The sequence below is a fragment of the Procambarus clarkii genome, chromosome 91 (assembly GCF_040958095.1).
Source record: "Procambarus clarkii isolate CNS0578487 chromosome 91, FALCON_Pclarkii_2.0, whole genome shotgun sequence".
Classification (NCBI taxonomy): domain Eukaryota; kingdom Metazoa; phylum Arthropoda; class Malacostraca; order Decapoda; family Cambaridae; genus Procambarus; species Procambarus clarkii.
In genome coordinates, this window is record NC_091240.1 from 4,715,309 (window position 1) to 4,733,295 (window position 17,987).

A 17,987-nucleotide genomic window follows, 5' to 3' on the forward strand; every position below is an offset into this window, starting at 1 on the left:
CATAAACACAACACACACCTCTGTTGTAGTCGCCGCTCCTCTGTCTAAAATAAAAAAATTGTCTACACCACAACGCATCAAGCACTTTTGAAACTCTTATCATCCTCAACATAAACGCCTCTGCCAACATCTGTACTGGTGCAGTCATCGGGAGGACAAACCCTTCATGCAAACTGCACCTACTATCAAGAAGAAGACTTTGGTGTGTATCATACCTTCTTCCGGAGTATCCATCACAATATTCTCAAACCCATCCTCCGTTAGGTGTTCCACAGCCTTTTCTGTCCCAACTGTTATGTAGGGCCGGTGAGCACCCTCCTTGAATAGTGGTTCATATTAAAAAAACTTCTTAGCCAAACGAACCGTCCACTCCATATAGTGGACGGAGTGCAAAATTCAGTTGACACGCTATAGGGAACAACAGCCTCTTCCTTCCGTTAGTCTGCATCTCCCGCGTCCTGCTGGGCATGGCTTCATTTTTTGGTCTCTGTTATTTCCTCCTCACTGTCTCCGTCTCGATATCTTTGAATATTTCGCCGTTTATATCTGTTCACTACTGCTTGATACGGCCTAGTATCATCCCCACTGTCATACTCTCCAGGCCCAGTGGGGCAGGATCGTCCATCACCTAGGCAGACCGCCTCAGCCATTTCCGCGATACACAAAGGCACTGTATCACTGCAACAGTCGAGAACAAATTCACAACATCTAGCTGCAGCAGCCACGTGCAAACACGAAGATGCGGAGCATCACGTCCTCCTCGCATCATGCAGCAGACCGCACTGTGTAATAGGGAGTATATGTGTTGTGTCAGTTGACTCTTCAGTGCAGGTAGCATGGCGTTTTACCTTTCTTCTTATGATGTCTTGAACGAAGGTATTGTATGTACTAGCTCTATCTATAAATCCAACTTTATGTTTGTAAATCATGTATGTACTTTTCCTAAAAGAAATTTTTTATGCTAAACCAAATTATGTCCAAAACGCTGTGCGTATTAGTAGCTTTAGACATAGTATGTACAAATCCACAAGGGTATCATACTACTTGTGTAAAGGAGGAATTGTATATGTTTATCTCTCAGAATGTTCGGCAATATGTTTATTGTTTGTGATGTGTGTCTATATATGTATGAACACGTTGTACTGAACGGGGTGAGGATAGCAATTCAATTTCTTTCTTTATTATGCACCACATACCCATCCCGTGGGGGGGGGGTGTAAAGGATTACAGAGGCACATAATCGGTTCAGGCACTGAACCCTCTAGTTCGTTTAGCTAAGCAAATAACAATTTTTGACGCTAGTTACAAAATTATTAATGTTATATATACATGTACACACTCTCATACATACATGTACATATATATATACGTATACATATATACATACACATACATATCTAATCACCCACACAAATACACACATCAATAATCTTTTGTGTCAACAAGAAACTCACAACAGTCACTATACAAGGCACTTTTACATCTATGGTGAGTCACACAGTTACTAGTCTTGCTGCACACCCACCCAACTAGGCGGCAGCTTGAGCTACCTCATCCCTTTGTGTGTATTTTACCTCAATTCAATTTCAATTCACAAGGGCCGTGACGAGGGTTCGAACCTACATCCGAGAGGATACCAGACGCTGCCTTAATCTTATTTATCTTATTAGTCTATTAATCTTTAATATACCAATGTGTAAGTAATATACTTACTAATCTCTCTCATCTCATTTTTTTCTTGCAATGAATCTGTTATCATTTTATTAATTCTGCTAGAATTTACCTACTTAAAATTATCTGTTAGATTAAGGACCTACCCGAAACACTGCGCGTACTAGTGGCTTTACAAGATTGTAAATACTATGCTATGTATTCTCACAAACCCAATGTACCTTCTTGTAAATAAATAAATTAAGCAACATAACATGTAACATAGTATATACTAGCTCTATCTAGAAATTCAACATTCTGTTTGTAACTCATTTTGAATGTCTATACTTTTACATGAATAAATATTTATTTATATTTATATAGAGAAATAAAAGCAACAATTCATGGAGTGAACCCGAACACCGGCCGCTCATAATACTGAACAGTTCGGTCTCCATAACTTTCCTTTAGGTTATGTCCGGCAGGTTAATGCTTCCTTATATTACATGACGTGAGCGTAGTAATTTGAAAAGGTTATGGTGACTTAATAAGATTAAATAATTTGCAGCTTGGGTAGAAAATAGTCCGTAACAGCGCCACAATGAATAGTCCATAATGAATTTCTTTACCAAAATAGCATGGCAGTGTACTAATTATTAGGATAAATGTACTTGATCATAAAATTATTGAATACTGGTCGTTGTGATCAAATATATAACAAAATATAAAAGTTTGAAAATATTGTAATAAGAAATAGAGATAGGAATATGGGCTAAGAGTATAATAGTGAGAGAGAGAGATAGTTGTGGTTAAGAACCAAGAGGCAGGCGGCGGACGGGCCGACCAGGGCGCCCTCTTCACACACCGACCCGGCCAGGGTGAGTCCCACTCTCTCTATCTCTCCACCTTATACCCGTCCTCCACCCTCTCCAGCGGCTTGTGTCCTGCTGGTCATGGCCTGCACTATCACCTGTAAATGTAGTGGACTTGTAGTAGGAAAATGTTGTGTTATTGAGACTGGTGATGGCGCCATGTGGTGGAAGACTTAATTGAGCTTGTCAGCGGCACCTTGAGGCCAAGTCTCTGGGCCAAGATGCGTGTCTTCGTAGCCTGTCTTAAGGTAATGATTACTGTGTCTAAGGTTGGTTAGGTATAGAGGTAACATTGTTGTGTGGCGGTGTCCAATCTGGCCCTCGTTCTCTGGCTTCGTGTTCACGTGTTCAAAGTTCAGTTTTAGACAAGAGATGCATGTGTAGTTTGGAGGCTAAGAGCTAGGATGTGTTATCTTGGATAATATTGGTGGGTGCTACTAAGAGTGGGAGCTGTGATCGGCACTCTGGAGCCTCGGGTGTGTTAATATCTGGCTCGTAAACCTCTGGTAATCCCCCCCCTCCCTCCACTCCCCAGGCCCCATACTGGTGCCTCGTAATGTTAACATCTGGCTAATAATATTAACATGGGTGGAACTAATAAACCCGTGGTATAGGCCTCCTTCCTACTTCAGGTTTACACTCTCGGACAGGACGGGGCGTTGAGGCACGTAGTTATGCCCAAGCTTGTTCAATACAATGGGGAATACTGTTATTGATGGATTGTATTACCAATGCTCATCTTAGCCTACTAACTCTGTATAAAGTAACTCAAACAGCAAAATTCTCAAAACTTTGGTTTTGTATACAAATGATTCCATCTAAATTTGGTTTTTCTTCTAGAGAAAACATTTTTTTAATTCTTTTATGGTATTTTAATTTATTAATTTTTCTAATTACTGCTGGGCAAATGGTTAGATTAATCTCCAGTTAATCCTTCTTGGTCATGGCTGAACCCTATACAAAACTGGCCAGGAGGCAAGTGTGCTACCACCAAGCCACCTAAGGTTTCTACGAGTTCTTGTTTTAAGAAGTTCTATAATGGTTAACTTTATAGGTGGAAATGTCTATTAAACTAAGAAAATTAGGAAAAGTCAAACTGCCTTGTTTATTAAATGTGGAAATTTGCTGTTGAATGTTTTTATCTGATAAGATAGTATGGTTGATGCCTAAAATAAGGCAAGATTATAGATGGTTACTATTCTTTATAGTTAAGGATTATTTATATATTAAGGGTTGAAATATCGTCAAGGGTTGAAAGTATAAAGATCATTTATCATTAAGTCAAAGACGTATTCATGGGGTGTGTATTAGTGTCAAGTGTAAAATATTAACTACAAAAGACTTTTACATCACTATGTAAATGTTTCTTTAGTATTACTGGAAAGACGACAAACCCTAAATATTGTGCGATACAAATACTAATGTTTCCTAATGATGAATAATGAATCTCCTTATTTTAATTTGTAACGACTGGTGATTCATGTATTGAAATTTCATCACGGTAGAGTGAACTAAAATTAAAGAATCTAGGTGAGTAAAAGGTAACAAATAACTAGCAAATGGTCTAGAGTCATCGTGCATACAGTAATAAATGTTTAAATTGCACCTTTATGCATGTTTTGCAAGACAGTACAGTAATGCTGTTTGTAGTGCTTTGTCATGATTTCGGTGCATGTAGTTTCCTTGCAAAGAATAAAAGGTTTGAACTTATCACGAAAGTTGATAGGTCATTTGTTAAAATGATTTAGTTTTTGGACATTTTGAAAGCAATTCATAAATTCGACAATTCATTTTGTCGTCTTCAATTCATAAACCTTCACTCGTAAGAATAGGTCAAATACTGGCAATAGTTTTTGCTTTTGTTTTCACATGTGAAGAAATATTTTTGGGTTTTCTTTATTTCTTGAATTGCTTACTGTTCTAGTTGCCTTTCTTCAATATGTTTGCTTGATTTCTTCAATCTCTGTTTAAATTATTTCTTTGTATGGAAAGTTGTGGAAGCATCTGTTTTCTTTCATCTGTTCTTTCAACGTTGGACCTCTTTCTGGCTTTCATCAAAGGAACATGTTTCAGACACTTTTGTGCTTTAGAAGTTGCTTTTTCTATTCCTTGTGTATGATTTTTATTACTAGTTTCCCATTGAAACATTTCTTCTACTCCCTGTATCATCATCACTCTGGGTCCCTCCTTCGTCTGTAATACTCATAGGGGGCTAGATTTCCAGATTATTTTCTACGTCTATCCTCTTATTATTAAAACTAAATTTACTGAATAACCCCTCCCGCTTGATCGTTGTTTTAGGTCTATTCAAAGTATTGATGGTAGTTTGCACTTTATTTAGCTGAGAGTATGTGGTATCTGATATCATAACTTAATGTCCCCGATTGTCTTCATTGTTTGTGAAGACCAGATCTAGAATATTTTCATTCCTAGTTGGCTCTGATGTCTGCTGGTTGAGTGAAAATGGGATGCATTTGTGAACACCATAACTATTTGAGCTATATTTAGGCTAGGTGCAGTGCTATAAATGGATGCATTTCTGGATCGCTAAAAAGTATATCAAACTCGTTTTTTAATCTTTACTAGCAAGAGATGCTTACATGGGTGCTGGTGCCCCACCACTTATCAGCTATTATTTGGGAACTTTCTCAACAACCTGAAATAATGAATTAGTAGCACTGTAATGGTGGTGGATGGGAGGGGGCATATAATAAACTTAATGGTAGTTCGATCTGATGTTTGTAAGTTTGTTACAAGGTTAGACTAAAATGATGAAATTCATGCACCACTCAGATGTTCATGTTGATTAATGAAATCCTTTACTGATTTTTGATTGGCACTTAAAACAAATTGAGTTTGAAATTTCCATTCTAAAACATTTGTTTTCCCCATAGGTTCCACCTGCATCAAGATGGGTGCATATAAATATATGCAAGAGATATACAGGAAGAAGCAGAGCGATGTCATGCGCTTCTTGCTTCGTATACGTGCATGGCAATATCGGCATTTGAACAAACTGCACCGTGCTCCTAGACCAACTCGTCCAGAGAAAGCCCGTCGCTTGGGATACAAGGCTAAGCAAGGTAATTTTGATTTTTGTAATACTGAATTTAGCTTTTTTTTCTATTCAATGTAATGTAATAATGATGAATGTATGCACCACGCAGAGTGATTAAGTTGAGAAAACAATACCCTTTTTTCTGAATTTTTAAAGACAAGGGTGTTTTTTTTTTTTTTTTTTTTTTCTTCTAAATCTAATGGGCTCTTGTGTATTTTTTGTAGGTTTTGTGATCTACCGCATTCGTATTCGGAGGGGTGGTCGTAAGCGCCCAGTGCCCAAAGGTGCCACATATGGTAAGCCAAAGAGCCATGGTGTGAATCAGCTGAAACCAACCCGCAACTTGCAGTCACTGGCTGAGGTAAGCATTTTTGCCGTTGGAAATGTTTTGTTGGTTATGCCAAAACTAGTAGTGCCTTGTGAAATCTTATTTATTTTTCCACAGTACAGTTAGAGTAAGAAGTCTTTAAATTCTCTTTGCTGTGTCAAATGTAATTTACCCCTTTCTGGGGTTACTCAAAATTTGCATTAAAAATGTGTGATAAATTTTTAATTTTATCTGCCACAATGATGTAATGTACTGTAGAATTGTAGTTTGTAGAAAGATCAATATTCCACTAGTGCATGTGGTCCTGGTTCCCCATATTAGACCCAAAATTTCTGTCCTGGCAGAAATTTTCCCTTGGTTGAGAATCTTTGATTTAAACAGTTTGATTGTATTAATGAATGGCAAAATATGAATTCTCATGATGCCACTCCTCCAGGAGCGCACTGGTCGGAGGCTTGGTGGACTTCGTGTGCTAAACAGCTACTGGGTTGCTCAAGACTCTACATACAAGTACTTTGAAGTGATTTTGGTTGACATTCGCCATAATGTTATTCGAAAGAGTGGTTCACTCAACTGGATATGCAAGCATACACAGAAGCACCGCGAGATGCGTGGCAAGACATCAGCAGGTCGCAAACATCGTGGTTTAGGACGTGGCTTCCACTACTCCCAGACAAAGGGAGGATCACGTCGCTCTTGCTGGTTGAGGCACAATACTTTATCTCTCCGCAGGAAGCGTTAAACACTGTTTGGTCATCTTTTGTCAAGAGTATAAATAAAAAAAAATAGCAAAATTGTATTTTATTTCTGAAATTAGTTCGATTCCATACGTTCTTATTCCCAAGTCGTCTTCATTTATTTTTCTCCCCTTGAGTAATTGAACAAAAGGTAGCAAGCCAACTGAACAGTTGACAATAATGGCTTCTCTGCTCTTTAAGCATTATGAAAATATCCCTTATAAACCCCTGTCCAATTATAACTGGCTTTAATAGATTTACTGTAGTTTAATGTCCAGATAAAAGTTTTGTACCTCTGAATGTGCAGATTTTCAGGGCCTGAACTCTAAACTATGTTTTGAAGTGTTAAATTGTCAAATGCCTGACATTCTGAATTATATTTAGGATCTTTTCTGTCTTTAGACACTTGGGTTTTCTAGGCAAGGCTTCGTGTCTTATGTCAAATGCATTGGGACAATTCTGGAAATCAGCACTGCTTATTTTCCATGGCCTTCCTCTTGCCCCCATAACTAAGTACTAAGTATTCACTAGTACTAAGTACTGTACTTAGTATTAGAGTACTAAGTATTCAGTTTGTAATACCAGACCACTGATTATGCTTACAAGATACAAAATGAAGCCATTAGATTACTTCTCCAGCAGTTGTAGTTCATAGGTAATTATCAAAAGAAAATGTGTTAATTTTGCTAGACATCACTGGATGCCAACATAAGTAATTATTGAAAGAAAGCATCAAGTTGGGGAAGACTAGCATCATAACATGAGTGACATCAAAGGTATCTGATTTGCAAAAGAGTTCAATAAGTTACGTGGAGGGATGGCAGAAAAGCAAAGAAGTTTGTGGGCAAGATGCCCATCATGTTAGAGTACAAGTACTTTTAAAAGAATTTGAAATTCTTCTGCAGAGGACAAAATACAGTATCCTCTTGGACCGAAGTTTAGTTTGCAGATGCTTAGTGTGCCGAGCAGGAGTACGTTCTAATTGAATGCTCAGCGGATGTTTTCATCTTGCTTCTTAACTTTGGAACTGCACAAAGCTTACTGGGGCCCCACCATCATATATATACACTAAAAGTTGTGCGAGGTCTGCCTCTACTTTATAATGCACTCCATTTTGTACACGGTTTCAAATGTCCGACTCATTTGGGCAGTTTCCATACATGTCCTGTTTATATACAATCCCATTTCAAATTGTCCATGTTTGCTGTTTGACCAATAATTTAAGCAGATTGGTACAGTCTAAAAGTTGTCTGTACACCCACGTACTGTACTGCAAAAATAAACGGGTACCAGAGACTGATACTCCATGGGACATTAGTCATTGCTATTACCTGTGTTTTTCTTGTCAAGGTTCCTGCTTTGTTCCAGTAATTCAGTTACTGTAATGATCAAAGGGTTTGTACAGCTGAATCACTTTCTTTTCCTAGGATTTTGTTCACATGTTTTTAACAGCAGCCGCTACCTGCCGCGTAGCTTTCAATGTAAGTATGTCCATGCACAATACACTGACAATTCTTTTGTCAGTACTGTATACAGTCCAGTACTGTATTATATATCTGTCCACTACTGTAAATATACTAGAGATGGTTTACCAGAAATTTGATCACATACTAGTACTGTCTTTCACCTCATGATTCAGAGCTTGATAGAAGTGACATTCATATTTTTAATCTGGGGGACTAATCTGCAAGTATATTAACCAATTTACCACTAGATCCTTGGAAGCCTTTAATTTGTCGAGGCTCAACCTGCTTATCTTGCATGTAATGGGGAATATATATCCACTTGATTCTCTTATGATGTCAAGTTCCGTTTTAGATTAACAAATGTGCTCATTAAAAATATGTGCATTGGCCTGGTGTCACTTGGATAGTTGGCAACTGTATGTATGTCATAAAATTGCTGACATATGTCCTGGCTTTTTTTTTTAAACATTTCCTTGGTTGCTTGTTTTGCTGTGTTTCAACCCATAACAAGAAATTATTTCAAATCCCTAAGCACCCTTTACCTCAAAAGGGAGGAGCAGATTTCAGCTATGGCATTTGGTAGGTTCTGGTGTTATGGCTTGGGGAGCTACTGAGGACTCTGAAGAAAAAATATATATGCTCTGGCTATTACAGTATGTAGAAAAAATATATATGCTCTGGCTATTACAGTATACTTCTTGATTGTATTTATAATCGTAAAACTTTTAATTATGCAAGTTTCCTGGACCATGTTTCCTAATGTATAATGGAGACAAAAAGATGTATTAAGAACATTAAGCTTTTCTTCTGTATTTTTAATAATATAAGTGGAAAGAGCAGGGTCTTTTCTTAGTAAAACGTAATAATCAACATCAATATAAAAATATAAATGCTTTACCTGCTTCTACGCTGGAGGTTGTAGTCTTGACCTCCCCTCCCAAAAACCGGCATCCCTTTATTTAAACTTGTCCTCTATACATCTTGGATCCACGTCAAACCTGATTTCTTCAGTATCAATTTTGCCTATTTTATTTGGTTACAAGAAATAAGATAGTGAAGAAATTCCTGCTGTATGGAGAAAGAAAGAAAATGGATGTACAGTAAGGTACCAAACCAGGATAACTTTAGTACTGTTTGTGTTGAGAGATATTCAAAAGAAGCTATTGAAACGAGTACGGTGTATTTCAATCTGTGTCGAGACATTTCTTTAGAAGATATGCTCCTTTGGCTATTATGCAGAAGTGCTATTTGTGTGCTTTCAATATATTATACCTGTACATATCTAATACCACAGCTCTTGATAGCTAAAAATGGGGCACATAACCTAAAAATTATACATGTGAAAGATCACAACAATATGCTATTTAGTAAGTTTGAGTATATTGTGTGTATGTTGTACCTAATAGACAGAACCACACTACTTTTCTTGTAAACATATTTTCCAATATTTCTTTAAAATGAAAGTTTATTCCTAATAATAATAAAATACAGGCAGTTTCCAATTTACGATTGGGATGCATACATAAAAGGTGTTCGTAATCTCCCAAGAAAGCAATGATATAAATAGGTCCTGTGTACTAGAAATAGAAAACCCAAATTGGGTGTACAAATAATGTAGTAACCTGTTTTTTATTTATTTAGAATTGTGGAATTGTGTGACCTGATGCTTCTTTCAAGAGCAGAGGTATAATCACTGGAGGAGGCAGTGGTGATGCAAGGGCACTGGTGAACCACCAACACTTCATCGTACTGGCCATTATTGAGGCACTTTTCATCGATAAATCAATGAAATAGTGCATTGCAAGTACTGTACTGTTCATCATGTGTGGACTTCAGAATAGGGATGCATAGTAGAACATCGGGCTAAAATGGGAATTTACAGGCCATTTTGTAAGTGGATATTATAATTGTATCTATCTCGTCACGGCCCTTGTGGATTTGTTATTTTATAATTGTATCTAATTCCCAGCACCACTACTTTGCTTAGTAAGCATGACATTTTGCTTAACAGTCGGAGCAAGTTTGCATATTTTCAGTTATTTTTATATTAATTCACCTCTAATTTTATTAATAATTTGATTTTCTAACTTTCTTCTAGTTTACCTGCATTAGGCACAACCCAGAAATAATTATAATTTAAATTTGGTCATGTTTCTTAGGCTGATTAAAAAAAATCGATCATTTACATGCAACTACTTCTGCTTTGTTGAATCTAAGTCTTAATGGGTTTGTAACTGCACTGTGTTAGATAATGTTCCAGTGGTCTGTCGGACATTTCTCCACAGTGCTGACATTTCCTCTCATCTTCCGGAACCTGTAATCCTATTTCCCATGCACATGGGTATCCAAGCCTGATGCGATATAAGTGTACTTTATTTACTTCTGTTGTTCTACTGCTCCCTTTCATGAAACCAAGTGGTTCGTAGTTGGTTGAATTCTTGTACCAACTCGCAGATCCTGATGTTGCAACTGCTGTGATGTAGTCACTACATCTTTTGCATTGCTCTTTCTAATTACTTTCTTAATCTGTGATAGACTCTGTGATATGTAAATGTCTACATTTCTTCTCTTAGTTGCAAGTTTTGCAGCTTCATCTGCAATATCATTTCCTATTATTCCCACATGACTTGGCACCCAGTTGATAAATACCCGTCGGTCTTGTCGTTTGAGTGTTTGCATTAATGATATGACATTTGTGATCAGATGGATGTTATCACATATGTGTTCTTGTTGCAAGGTTTCAATCGCAATTCTTCAATGGAGACGACGGTTTCGGTTGGTGTTGCCTGTTCTACTAGAACTTTCCTTCGGAATCGACCTCTATATTCTCAACCTCGCAAGTCGTGTAGCTGATCCACGATATTCGAATAGCATGAAAAATAGTGCGCAAACTTCACACCTGAAGTGGGACTGGAAAATACAATTAAAATCGGAGCAAACGGACTATTCTGCTGTCCACGGCGATGGGGCAGGTATTATGAAACGTACGTGAGGAAGGATTGGTGCCTGGTGATAGCTAATAACTATAAATCTACCACAGGGGAACTATGAACATTAGCAGCATAGGAACTATAAGCACTATATTACATATGTACCATGTTACAGAGAAAACAGGTTGCAACCCTCTCTTCCCACGTCAGTACACCGCCGACCAAACAATTTTTATCGGCGGGACCAGCCGCTGGATCGCGGACCGAGAACAAACGGAGATCATTACCAACATCGAGGAAGAAAACACGTGAATACTGGGGGTATTTGATGTTATATTCTACAGCACCGATACCGACGACAACAAGCGCCCCACCATGAAGATATCCTCACCACATTAGCTGCGGCCAATCAGGCTGTCACACATGGTCTCCACTGTTTCGGCGTCAAGATTTCACCCTTCAAAGTGAAGAAGGAACGATTCCACGAGAGCCAACAGTGCTTTCGGTGCTACGATTACTCCCACCCTACCAACAAGTGTCAGTACCCTGTCCAGAAGCACAGCCTTTGAACCCAGAAGCACAGTCTTTGAACCCAGAACCATCATTACTCCACCGGCAAGTCAAAAAACCATTGCTGCCTAGTCTGCGTTGGCGTTCACCCTGCAATTTCCCACCGCTGCCCTCAAAGACAGGAAATCATTAGGATCCAGGCTGAATCCAATAAAGCCAAACCTACATCCGCCGCCGGAACCACCGGCACCAAACCCAGCACCTCAGCTCCCACCAACCTACCAGAAGACTTCCCAGTTCTACCAAACAGTGGCTCCTCCCAAAAAGCCACGCGGCCTTCACACTGGAGACCTAAGGATCTATCAGCACCCTCACAGTCCCTTGCATCACGTGCAGGCATTATCCCTGGACTTATTCGACTAGCGGAGAGATTTGCCGGACCAGACAGATTCAGATTCAGATTCAGATGTTTATTCAGGTAAGGTATATACATACAAGTGATGTTACATTAATGGATTGATATATAGATAGAGCTAGTACATACAATGCCTAAAGCCACTATTACGCAATGCGTTTCGGGCAAAAACGATTCAACGATTCAAACAAAGACAACGATTCGTCAAGGAACTCAAGGCCAACGGCCTGGATCCCCCCCATCATCTCCCCGGACGCAAGTCTCACTACCTCTACCACCACTAGGACGACCATGAAGTCGATCTCAACAGACTCCAGAACCACCCAAGAACCGGGCGGCACAGAGGTATTTCCCTCTCCAGCTCCCAACACTCCTACCATCTCCATCTCAGCTGACGTCTACAAATACTAACAGCATCACCAACGCTCCTGAAATAGAAACCGTCAACTACTGATGTTACGGCCTCCTCAGGCGAGGAAATCTTAGTAGGAGCTCCTCCGCCGCAGCACAAATACGACACCAACTCGATACAAGACCTCCTCATGGAGACCACCTCGCCAAACTCCAACGGCTCGGCCAAAGAAAAAACGGAATATCTAGAGATCTACACTAACCCACCAGCTCCATAACTGGTACAGCCAGCCCTCCGAAGCTGAAATCCACCACGAAGTCCCCACATCCATCCACAGATCTCTACTATCAGCTATTGGTACTGGTAATGGCTCAAAAGAGCCTCAATTTACGGCCCATTCATGTCCGTGCCACCTTTAGGGTGGTTTAACCTTCATCAATCATCATTTGCAGTCCTGCTCTTAGATAGGAGCGCTCATGGACCCCATCCCCAGATCTCCAGTATCAGCTATTGATACAGATAATGGCTCCAAAGAGCCTCCACTTATGGGCTCACCATAGCCAGTGCTACTTTTAACTTTTTGTTCAGAGTAGCTGAATATAAAACAACAGTTAGTTTTTAGTTTAGTTCATTTATTATGCACCCATACCCATCTTGTGGGTGGTAGTGGAAAGGGTTACAGAGGCACATAATGGGCTCAGGGACTGAACCCCACAATTCATTTAGCTAAGCAAGTTACAATCTTGATGAGCTAGTTACAAAATTCAATGCACATCGTCACATCATCATTGGGTTCGAGATCGACCACAACTACAGTTTCTAAATTAAGCAACTGACATGTGGAGAGCTATAGCTAGTGTCACAGTGTCACAATTGACATGTTTGTCCTGCACACCGCTCCCCATCCAGTAGGCAGCGGTGGATAGGTTACAATCACTTAGTTATTACCTACAGTTCTAAATGAATCTAAAACAACAAGTTGAAACATTTACAGAGTTGCGACTTGAATAGAGGTCGACAGCGAATTAGTTCGAGAAATGTTTGGCAGTTTTTTTTTTTTTTTTTTTTTTTTTTTTTTTTTTTTTTTTGAGATATATACAAGAGTTGTTACATTCTTGTACAGCCACTAGTACGCGTAGCGTTTCGGGCAAGTCCTTAATCCTATGGTCCCTGGAATACAATCCCCTGCCGCGAAGAATCGTTTTTTCATCCAAGTACACATTTTACTGTTGCGTTAAACAGAGGCTACAGTTAAGGAATTGCGCCCAGTAAATCCTCCCCGGCCAGGATACGAACCCATGACATAGCGCTCGCGGAACGCCAGGCGAGTGTCTTACCACTACACCACGGAGACTGCACGTGTTAGTTAGACTAACGAGCAGCTTGGCCTTAGTTGACGAGGACGGGCTGCACACACGTGTTTTACACAAGCATTTGGACTTTGTTAAAGAGGGCTGTGTGCAGCCCTTCCTGTTCAACGAACGTCAAATACTTACTACAAGCGATTGAGAGTCGAGAACGAACCCAACTGTACTACCCAGACCCTACAAATGCCATTACTTCAATTCAAAATCCAGTTAAGTGAAATTATCCTCTAGAACAAGGGCAAAGGGACCGGACCCATGACAAGCCGCCGACTTCCTGTCCCCGTCAAGGCCTCTAGAGAGGAGTAGTGGCCCTCAGGTAAACTCGGGTAACTCGGGGCACCCACATCATCGTCTGCTTTTCCCGCCACTATTGTATAAGTATAAACCCCATAAGGCAATGTAAACAAGGCAGAATAAGGTAATCAAATATCTTTATCAAAGTGTTATACAATGTTATTTTGTTTTAATTTTAAAGAATCTGAACCTCTTGAGTGACACTTTGGTGGCAGAGGCTGGTGCTACTCGCAGCCAGCAAGATGGCTGTGATGGAGGGACCGCTCAGCAAGTGGACCAATGTCATGAAGGGGTGGCAGTACCGCTGGTTTGTACTCGACGACAGTGCTGGCCTCCTCTCTTATTACACAGTAAGTGGGCGTGGGCGTGTGTGTGTGGGGGCCGCCCACCACGGGGTGGGGGTGTGGGCAGCCCCAGAGGGTGGTGGTGGTCAGTGGGTGTACTCACCTAGTTGTTCTTGCGGGGGTTGAGCTCTGGCTCTTTGGTCCCGCCTATATATGATGGGGAGGGGGGAGATGGGAATGGCAGTGGGGGGTTGGTGGTAGTTGGAGACAAATAATTATTTTTGATGATTGAGGTCCGTGAGCGGTCGTTGTTTACTTAGTTTACTCTTGAGAGTCAATAGAATATTATATTAATAAGTTATTTGCAAGTTAATAAGCTGCTGAGTATATAATAAGTTGCTAGAATGAAAAGACAATTACTATTAATAATAAAACTGTATTAAAAATTTGGTGGGCACATTCAGACCGAGGCATCCAAAACAGGCCTACAACCTGTGACATCAGTCATATCACACGTTTTGCAAACATTATATATTTGTAGAAAAATCACGTGCGAATAATAGAGAATGCTAAACGCGTTTTCGGCTCGATTTGTCTTCATTGGAGCATTTTAGTTGACCAGACCACACACTAGAAGTTGAAGGGACGACGACGTTTCGGTCCGTCCTGGACCATTCTCAAGTCGAGTTTTCGACTTGAGAATAGTCCAGGACGGACCGAAACGTCGTCGTCCCATCAACTTCTAGTGTGTGGTCTGGTCAACATACTTCAGCCACGTTATTGTGACTCATCGCGAGCATTTTAGAATTACTATTAATAATATTCTTTTATTATTCATTCTAAAATGCTCTGATGAAGGTGAATTGAGCTGAAAACGTATTTAGCATTATCTATATTTCACATGTGGTTTTTCCGCATACTTGGATCAGTGTTTTGTGATCGTTGTTGCATGCATATACATTATATAATATACATATATATATATATACATACATACAGTATATAATATTATAAATTTTATCTTATTTTGGTTTGGATAGGTTACATTAGGTTAGATTAGAATAGGTTAGGCTGGATTAGGTTAGGTTTATTTAAGGATTAGCAATGACAAGGCTGGGTCAAGCCTTCGGTAGCTCGTAAACATCATTCTAGTAGAATCATACACAGGCATCAACACAAATATCGTTTTCTAACAGTAATAAAACACTTTGTAAGATTAAGCTGTGTTAACGTAGATTATTGTTTGGTGCTCACAGAAGATTTTGCTTTATGAGGCGAGCAGTGTGGAGCAGTGTTTCAATGGGTTGTTCCTTTATCCTTATGTGATTTCCCATTGTCAGGGGCAGGAAACTCACTAGACTTATCATGGCATCTAGAGGGGTCTTGGCTAACGCTTGACCTTATCTAGGGGGTGAGAATTGAACTCGGATCTAATAGGTTGTAAGCCAACTGTGCTAACCAATGAGTGACCTAGTATGTTGTATAAACATTGGGTCATGCTGTTATCAGTGCATATACTGTATAATAATTTATTTATTTTATTTATTTATTTATTTATATATACAAGAGTTCTTACATTCTTGTACAGCCACTAGCATGCATAGTGTTTCAGGCAAGTCCTTAATCCTATGTATTTTATTGTTGGATAGAGACAAATTTTACTGTTGGGTAAATAAGGATTGATGCCCAGTAAATCCTCCCCGGTCAGAATATGAACCCTAGGACAAAGTGCTCACGAAACGCCAGGCGAGTGTCCTATGACTTCACCATGGGGACTGCTGCTGTAATGTACAGTACTTTACAGGTTATTGAATTGTTTAATAAACAAATTATTTTCACATGAATAAAGTAAATTTTGCATATTAATATTTATATTTTGTTATATTTTAATATTTTCTTTCAGTCTAAGGAAAAAATGGTGCGTGGTGCCCGCAGAGGTTGTGTACGGCTTAAAGGAGCAGTAGTTGGCATTGATGATGACGACGACTCCACATTCACCATTACAGTAGATGCTAAGACTTTTCATTTTCAGGTAGGGAGTCAATCAAATATCTTCAACAGTTCTGTATTTTTGTTTAATATGTTACAAATTGCAAGAAACATTACAGAATACAGTATTAACAAACTGTGTGGCAATAGCATGTACTGTAGGCTTTATAATGCAAGAATATTATATAATTTAATCTTGGACTTTAGTAGGATTTTGGATTATGGTATGAATATGGACATGGCACAGTTTAGTGGCCCATGCAGGTGCACCTCTAAATCTGGATTATATTGTTCAGAAATGTTGCAATTATCATGAGCTTTTTTTAGCTGTAATTATTATCCATCAAAGTTCAGTCATATTAGTTCAGTGTTTTACATCAATTTCAGGCACATGATCCTGATGAAAGAGAAAAATGGATACGAGGACTAGAGGACACAATTGTAAGACACACACCATCTATACGGGTAAGATTTATTTTAATTATATTTTTAGCCATGGTAGTAGTAGTATATATAAGTATATGATTGAATTGTAGTGAGGAAAGATATTTAAAGAATGAGCTGCGAGTTATTTTGGAAACATAAGTGTATAAATTTGTGAAAACTAATCATATTTTGTGAAAAGTACAGTAAAATATGTTAAATTTTGTAGATTTCACCTGATTTTACCTAAAGACCACTAACCCTAGTGGTCTCGATGAGGACAGGACGCCGACGGCTTGTCGAAGGTCTCCCCATTTGTCTTGATGATCTTTTCCATTTATGTTTTGAAATTCAGCACAGTTTTGATATACAGTAGTACAGTACTGCAGAGCTCAAAGAGACCCTTTCACAAAGGCACTAAAATGAATGAACTGATATTGGGGATACAGTACTTGGCTTGATGTGATCATTCTATGGTAATGAAGAAAGCAAATTTTTACGAAGGTATATCAATGCACCGCAATCGTTGCACAAAAGCAGATGAGTTTATCCTTTGACAAAATGCCAAGTAACTCAAAATCAGGTAAATTATTTTGAATGGAACTCCTCAGTCAAGGGCAACACAATTTGAACACTCGGTACTATACCCTTCCTATTGCTTCCCATTGTCAAGAACAGGGACCCTGTTAGGGTTATCAAGGTCCTCTGAGGCCCAGTGACTGATCTTTCCTAGGATGCCACCCTCAACAGTTGCTTAATTCCAAGACGCTTTTTACTATTAGGAGAACAGAGGCATAAGGTGTAGGAAATCTTGCCCAAATGTCACCATCCTGCAGTGGAATTAAACCATGGACATTATATTAATTTAATTCATTGTGTCAGAGGTCAGGAAGTCAGTGTATTAATACAGTACACTGTTTTGGCCTTTAGCGAGGTCCCCTCCCCCCCCCCCCCCGAGCTGAATTACTGACCTTGCCCAGGATGCAACCCCCCAATAAGTTGACTAACTCCTGAGTACCTACCTACTTACTGCTAGGTGAACAGCTGCATTAGGTGAAAGGAAGTGTGCCCAACCATTTCTGTCCTACCCAGAATTCAAACCCGGAATTCTCAATTGTGCGTCGAGAACAAACCCGACTGTACTACCAGGACCCTTGTTTGTGAACTGATTGTGTTGATCTATCTGTGGTTAGTGTATAGTATCAGTTTGGAGCAACAGGAATCAAAGCTAAACTCATGGTGTCCAGTCTTCTTATATACACTGTGTTATTACTTTTTCCAGTTATCTTTGGCATGTAATACTTGCTATTAA

The 17,987-nt window shown here is 39.3% G+C and overlaps 2 protein-coding genes across 7 annotated transcripts in view; both read left to right on the forward strand.

Annotated features, from left to right (window-relative positions):
* The first annotated feature begins 2,381 nt into the window (after positions 1 to 2,381).
* On the forward strand, positions 2,382 to 6,702 carry LOC123773944 (large ribosomal subunit protein eL15). Of its 3 annotated transcripts, none has more exons than XM_045767929.2 (4): positions 2,382 to 2,528; positions 5,417 to 5,605; positions 5,805 to 5,941; positions 6,345 to 6,702. In XM_045767929.2, the coding sequence occupies exons 2-4, from the start codon at positions 5,434 to 5,436 to the stop codon at positions 6,648 to 6,650; spliced, it is 615 nt and encodes a 204-aa protein (XP_045623885.1). In that variant the 5' UTR covers positions 2,382 to 2,528; positions 5,417 to 5,433; the 3' UTR covers positions 6,651 to 6,702. The 3 variants fall into 3 exon arrangements, with proteins under 3 accessions (XP_045623885.1, XP_069174772.1, XP_045623886.1); XM_069318671.1 differs by lacking the exon at positions 2,382 to 2,528 and adding an exon at positions 2,589 to 2,622; XM_045767930.2 differs by lacking the exon at positions 2,382 to 2,528 and adding an exon at positions 2,746 to 2,770.
* A 7,445-nt stretch (positions 6,703 to 14,147) lies between these two features.
* The window catches only part of LOC123773945 (oxysterol-binding protein-related protein 9), a 103,562-nt gene continuing 99,722 nt past the window's right edge, over positions 14,148 to 17,987 (forward strand). For 3 of the 4 annotated variants that reach the window (XM_045767932.2, XM_069318672.1, XM_045767933.2), the window contains exons 1-3: positions 14,149 to 14,329; positions 16,167 to 16,295; positions 16,640 to 16,717. In XM_045767932.2, the coding sequence (XP_045623888.1) occupies positions 14,222 to 14,329; positions 16,167 to 16,295; positions 16,640 to 16,717 (315 nt within the window). In that variant the 5' untranslated portion in view covers positions 14,149 to 14,221. Of the gene's footprint in view, positions 14,330 to 16,166; positions 16,296 to 16,639; positions 16,718 to 17,987 lie in introns of all 4 variants that reach the window. The other variant, XM_045767931.2, reaches the window with a different exon arrangement.

Excerpts from the sequence above, each read along its gene's own strand:
- LOC123773944 (XM_069318671.1), top strand. Across the intron at positions 5,606-5,804 it reads GGGATACAAGGCTAAGCAAG|GTTTTGTGATCTACCGCATT; the intron begins GTAATTTTGATT and ends TATTTTTTGTAG. Across the intron at positions 5,942-6,344 it reads ACTTGCAGTCACTGGCTGAG|GAGCGCACTGGTCGGAGGCT; the intron begins GTAAGCATTTTT and ends CCACTCCTCCAG.